This window comes from Talpa occidentalis, unplaced genomic scaffold (genome assembly GCF_014898055.3).
Source record: "Talpa occidentalis isolate TD23 unplaced genomic scaffold, MPIMG_talOcc4v2.1 talOcc4.3, whole genome shotgun sequence".
NCBI classification, from domain to species: domain Eukaryota; kingdom Metazoa; phylum Chordata; class Mammalia; order Eulipotyphla; family Talpidae; genus Talpa; species Talpa occidentalis.
This window is the reverse complement of record NW_023603184.1, coordinates 150,537,436-150,543,435: the sequence shown is the minus strand read 5'-3', so window position 1 is coordinate 150,543,435 and position 6,000 is coordinate 150,537,436. Positions and strand designations below refer to the sequence as shown.

The following is a 6,000-nucleotide window of genomic DNA, read 5'->3' as shown; positions in this document are numbered from 1 at the left end:
ATCTGCACTAGGGAAAGCCCTAGCACAGATGAATTGTTTTTTTTTTTTTTTTTATGGTGCATTTTCTCTGTTCAAAGCCCTGCGTGGTTTCCGTTCTCAGACTGGACCCTGATCCATTTCTCGCAGTTTTGAAAGAAACTGGAACCCTCAGGGCTCATTAAGTAGATTTCAACTTTAAAAATCTTTTGAAACTAATTATCCTAAGATTTGGTCTGACAAAGAAATACAAAAGCTACATTTCTGCAACGAGTCAGTTTCTATGGGATCAACGGAGTGGGTTTCTGTGCAGAAATGCTTGTTCTGCATACACAGCAGTCAGAGCCGCCCGGGGGCAGACATGCTGGATTGGCCACTGGTGACTCATCTGTGCAGTCCTCAAGCAAAGAGTTTAACTGTGAGACAGTCTTGGTACAGACACACAAGCCTCTCTCACACCTAATGCAATGCACCTCGCCTGGCCTGGCTATTGGGGGATGGGCCCTCAGGCCCTCTAACACTGTTGAAGCCTCTTCTTAATTACCTACACCCAACTCATGTCCCCCAAACCAGCGCTCTCCGAGTGCCCACACCAGAGTTTGGGATGATACTGTCTTGATTTGTATTTGCTCATCTCTTGAGAAGCAGTCCTAGTCAACCAACCTTATTTGAAACACAACATATACAAAGAGTAACTAAAAATCAACAACTAGCTAAACTTTCTTTACTTGGTCCTTGGAGCTCCCGTACCTAACTTCAGTTTACTTTTGATTCTAAGAGCGATAACCCTTGTAAGTGCACAGTTCTTACCCTTCATCAATATACCTCTTTTTTTTCTTTAAATAGGGAGAGCAAAATGAATTGACCTGGTGTGCTTGTGAAACAAAAAGATGACGCAAACTATGCAGAACAGTCACTGTGAAAGTACTTAAAGATCTTTGTGGGAAAACATAAAGCACCACCATTAATGTCTCTTAACATTTCATTTTTTTTTTATTTTTCTAATAGTACATTCTTTAAAAGAAGTTAACAACTTCGATTTCAAATATAAGGATTAAATAACGCAAATGAAAAGCTGTCATCATCGGTGAAGCTATTGCCTAATTACCCTGGAAAAAAGGATTCGTATGACTGAACAGATGCAAAAATCCCTTAGAAAAGCTTCGTTTGTTGCCTGTAGAGTCTTCTTAAGGTCACTTTTGCTTGTAGACCACCCCCTGTTGCCGTAAGGAGTCCTGCTTGGAAATGGCTTGTGATTCCACAGTGTTTTGTGTGTGAAAAGCGCAGACTAAGAGACACTACCGCAGCCGCTCGAGTGGCCGATGCCGCCACTAACGGAAGTCCCGACACTGACACATTCCCCGTAACTTCAGCAAGACACGTGAAAAGAAACTCAAGTCCCCTTATCCTTAGCTTTGACCGCTCCGGCCCCCGGGCTCTGTGCTGCGGGGCCGCGGGCCCATGTGCTTATGGAAACACGGCCGTTTTGGCGTGGCGTCCGGTCCGGGTGCTGGCCTCTGGCGCGGCTGGGGCTCCGGGAGAGCCACTGGGCAGCAGGTGCGCCTGGGCATCCCAGCGGCAGGCACCAGGCAGAGCGCAGGGGACAGCGCTGTAGGTGCCGCGCCCGCTCCATCCCGTCCCGTCCCGGGCATCACTGCTGGGACAGGAGGGCGCTCCGGTTGGCTTTCATCTTCTCCAGACGCTTCACCAAGTGGCCGTTGCTCACCTCCAGCTCTTCTGTCTTGTCCAGCGCAGAGCGGAGCTGGAACAGAGGGCAGTGCGTGAGCTGGGGGCTGGGATCCCAGACAGGGCAGCAGGGCCGAGCTTCTGACCCCACTGCAAAATACGGGGTGACTGGACCCACTGAGGCCTGACATGCACACGTGCATCTGCATGGGTGTGGGCAGGCCCAGCTCGATGTCACAGCTGCGCAGGGTGCCAGGCGCCAGCCTCGCGAGCACAGGGAAGCTTCCCAGGCATGGCACAGCTGTGGATCTTGATGGCCTCACAGAACACCAATGAGGCACAAACAAGCCAGTGGGAGCTGCTGGCACCTACTGGAGGGGGTGGCCGTGCCTGGACAGCAAGAAGCACGTTTCTGTGGCCAGAAGCCAAGCAGGAGGGTCTGAGGCCAAGAGGGACACACGGGGGCCAGGGCCATGAGCCCGGGAGTCAGAGGGAGCCACATGGGCTGGGGCTGGCTGGACCCAAAGGTGGGGTCATCAGAACTGTCCTCAGCGCTGCTTCCAGCCCAGAGCCCTCAAGAGGGTGGTGGGGCTCCTGGGCCAGCTTCACCCCCAGCCATGTGCCTCACCAGCAGAGGCTGGAGCAGACGTAAAGCAGGCCCTCTCTGCAGGCAAGGCCCAAGTCAGGCCTGGGTGGGCGGGGCACGGAAATCAAACCAAACCCCAGGACCCCACAAGCCCCTGGAGGACGGGGCCTCTGAGGCAGCGGGAGCCATAAATGACAGAATTAGACTCCCAAGGTCTGGGCACGTTCCGGCTGTTGGAGGCGGAAGAGCTGTGTGTGAAGTTGTGAAAGAAGCAAGGAAGGCCACAGCTAAGAGAGGGCAGGCCCGGCCTGCCCGCGTGGGAGGGGGCTGGGCACTTGTTAAGGGAAGCAAAGGGAGGCGAACAGAAGATCCGCTGGAAACGCAGACTTCATGCGGCACACACACGCACACACCCACACACGCGCGCACACACGCGCATGCACAGGCGAGGAGATGGGAAATAGAAAAGTCAGCGTTCAGACATGAGGGGTGTGCACCGAGGCACCCCTGATCAGAGTCCCAGCGGGGAAGCGGAAAGACAGGGGAGGAGTCGTGGAGCGCAGCTGGGATGTTCCCAACAGGGGCTTAGAGAAAGGCCTCCGGACCCCAGAAACCGCACCCCGGCAGAGGGCGCCGCGGCCGCTGCAGCACATGGCGCCAGACGCGAGGACCAGCCTCAGAGGGCCAGGCTGAGCCGCAGGCTCCCGGGGAGGCAGGGTGGCGCCTGCACGAAGGCGCCAACTGGCGATTCTCCTTTCTGAGGGGGCTGGGTCCTCCCCGGTGGTCTGGGGTGGCTGGAGGGGTGCCTGGGGGCAGACTCCCCGCAAGCCCTCCCCCTCCCCCCTCCCACCTGGAGCGCCCGGGGCCGCTCTTTGTGGAGACACGTCACCTCTCTTTGGAGTTTCCGTTTTTCAGCCTTGAGCTCATCCTCTATCTTCTCCGCGCTTTCAGCAGCCGATTTATACCGCGACACCTGGCTCTCTAACCTCATCACCTGGAGGGAAGGGCGAACCAGCCGCGTCAGCCCCCGGCCTGCTTTCTTTCTCCAGATGTTGGCTCTGCCCGAGGCCTGGGCAGAGAGGAGACCCCACCAGACCTGGCGCTTTGCCTGTCACAGAGCCCCGGACCAGCCAGCTGCGTCCCACTGCCCCAGCCCGAGCCTGCCAGGGACCGGCTTCCTCTCCACCCCGGCTGGGAGGCTGGCCCCAGGGGCACTACGAGGCCGCACTCCTGCTCGTGGGGCCGTTCTGTGGGGTAACGGACGGGCGGGAGCAGAATGGTGGCTTCAGGCCTCAGTGGGGTCCCTTCTCTCCGGGGGTGGTGGGGCGGGGAGGTGGGGAGGGGGAAGGACAAGCGAGGGACACCAGAGAGGAGTAAGAGGTGGCAGCTTTGGGGTGACATGCCTCGGCCAGGCCTGAGCGAAGGCAGGAAGGAGCAACTGAGGCCTGGCAGACCTGCGAGGGCTGAGGTTGGTGCCTGCTGCAAAGAACATGTCACTTTGGAGGTGTGCTGCTCTTGGCCTGGTTTCTGCAAATGTTCCAGAAAGTTCCAGCCATGGGAGCCAACAACCGAGGGGAAAAGGGCCTGCTTTCACGTCACCTTTAGTGAGGACAGTCTGCTGGAGGGTGGGTGCCCTGCTCCAGACACCGGGAGAGGAGGCCCGGCTGGGGAGGCCGCCGGGAAGGGAGTCAGAGGGCCCTCGGCAGGACGGGCTTCGGCTTTTAGAGAACACAGAAGCTTAAAACTCCCGAGCCACGTAGCTGCTTTCTGCGACCAGACCCCGTTCATAAAAGGTGCAGCGCCAGCCTCAGCCCCTCCGTAGACATCGGCCTCTCTCGCGGCAGGAAACCTGCGGAGACGCGCTGCCCCCCCACCCCCGGACCTTCTTCGGTTCTAAACCCCCTGCTTCTTTTCGTCCTCAGCTAGTGCTGGCAGCGCGCACCCCCAGGCGCGAGGCCGGCCGCCGCGGGGCTGGGGGCGCACGTACATTTTGTTCTAATGCAGCTATCTCTTGCTCGGATTTTGCAAGTTTAAATTTGAGGTCGCTGATCTGTCTGTTGGCATCCCCTAAAGGTTGAAAGAGAAGGAAAATTTGTTAAGCTCGTAGGCTTTTAAAGTGTTCAAGCAGCAGCTCCTGGGAAGCAGCCCTCATTCCACAGATCTCGCAGATCTGTCCTAGGGGCTGCGGCCCCTCAGCAGCCGGAGCTGGGGAGGGGAAGCGCTGTCTCCGGGAGGTGCTGGAGCCCTGCAGGAGGGCAGGAGCCGGGGAAGGAGCGCCAAGAGTGAAGAAGACAGAAACGGTTGGAGGGGGCTGGGAAAGGTGGGGAGAGACCGGGCATCATTTTATCTCCCTCCTGCCTCCTTCCAGCTTCCCGGCATCGGGAAACCCTCCCAGCTCTCCTGCGGGACCAGCAGCGGGAAGGCCGCTGTCCAGAACTGGTGTTTCTCGTTCGCCCGTCACCCCTGCTCTGCTTCCCTGCCCGTCCTTTTCACCCCACAAAGAAACATGTTTGTGCTTTTGTACACGGGCGTTTGGGGGCGTCCCTCGCTGGGGCAGATCCCCCCAGGACCATAACGCAGTGAGGCCTGGCCCGGCCCAGCCCCGCGGGGGATTTACTTTGCAGGTCCACGACGTGCACGTCCGTCCCGTTCTCCAGGACGGCCTCGCCCGGGAGCGCGCGGTGCGGCTGGCTGTTCTTCTGTCCCTCTTCCAGCTGCCCCTTTAGCTTCCTGACCTGGAAACAGCCACCGACAAAGCAAGCTAGTAGCTCAGCTGCAGGAGGCCGAGAAGCGGCTGAGTGTGAAGGCGCACGGGAGCCCGCGGCGTCCAGGCTCCAGCCAGAGGCGGGGGTGGCGCAGCTGACTGAGGGCCGGGCTAGAGCGGCTGCACGACGCGTGGCGGGGGCCGTGCACGATCCCCGGTGAAGACGGGGCCTCCCCTCCAACAAAGAAACCCACCCAGACAGTAAGTGGCAGCCGAGCGGCTGGCACAGCAGGTGAAGCAGGGTCGCTTCCACCACCCGGCACCAGCTGTTTGCGGCTCCCGGCAGGGGCCAGCCCAGCGGCCGCCGCCGCAGAGACTGCACGAGAAGTGTGAGTGCTCATGCGGGCGGCCGCTCACCTGGGCCTCATTCACTAGGAAGCTGGGGCGGGGCCACTGGGTGCCCCGTGGGCACCGCAGCGCTGGGAGTTGGTGCACGCGTCTCCCCACTCCAGGAGAGAGAAACACCGGGGCTGCAGCCCCAGCCGGCACGGCAGGGTTTTCCTGGGGGATCTCCTGGCCCGTCCTGTTGACCTCCAGGGCCTGGGGACTTGGTGAGTCCCAGCCAGAGCTCAGGAGGGACAGCCCCCCACCTCCCCAGCACACACAGAGGCCGGTGCCGGCCGCTTTGAGGAGGTAAGCACAGGAATCCGAGGCAAATGTGTGTTTAAAGGACCGCAAGGACTTCGAGACTCTCCCAGCACAGCGATGGGGCACGAGAGTTGTGTGCGCCTCTGGTGGACTTGAGGAAGGGGAATGCCTTAGCTTAGGTGGAGGAGGGCCTGGGGTTGAGTTCCTGCTGGAGGTGAGTACAGGCGCTTGGTCCTATCCTGTGGGCAGAGGCCGGGCAGGCCCAGCGCCTGGGGCTGGTCAGGTGGAAGAGGACAGACTATACAGGAGAGAGCGGTCAGCTTCTCACCAGAAACCCCTGCTGGGAGGGCCTGGTCTCTGAGGGGGCAGAGGCCAGAGAGACGGCATCCGGAGGGTCGCC

General features: G+C 59.4%; 1 protein-coding gene across 1 annotated transcript in view; it reads right to left on the bottom strand.

Moving 5' to 3' along the window:
- Positions 1–926: 926 nt before the first annotated feature.
- LRRFIP1 (LRR binding FLII interacting protein 1) overlaps positions 927–6,000 on the bottom strand; it is a 53,102-nt gene continuing 48,028 nt past the window's right edge. The window contains exons 18-21 of the mRNA XM_054699470.1: positions 4,866–4,983; positions 4,236–4,315; positions 3,138–3,242; positions 927–1,738 (exon numbers count right to left, since the gene is read on the bottom strand). Coding sequence (XP_054555445.1) covers positions 1,628–1,738; positions 3,138–3,242; positions 4,236–4,315; positions 4,866–4,983 — 414 coding nt within the window. The 3' untranslated portion in view covers positions 927–1,627. The remainder of the gene's footprint in view (positions 1,739–3,137; positions 3,243–4,235; positions 4,316–4,865; positions 4,984–6,000) is intronic.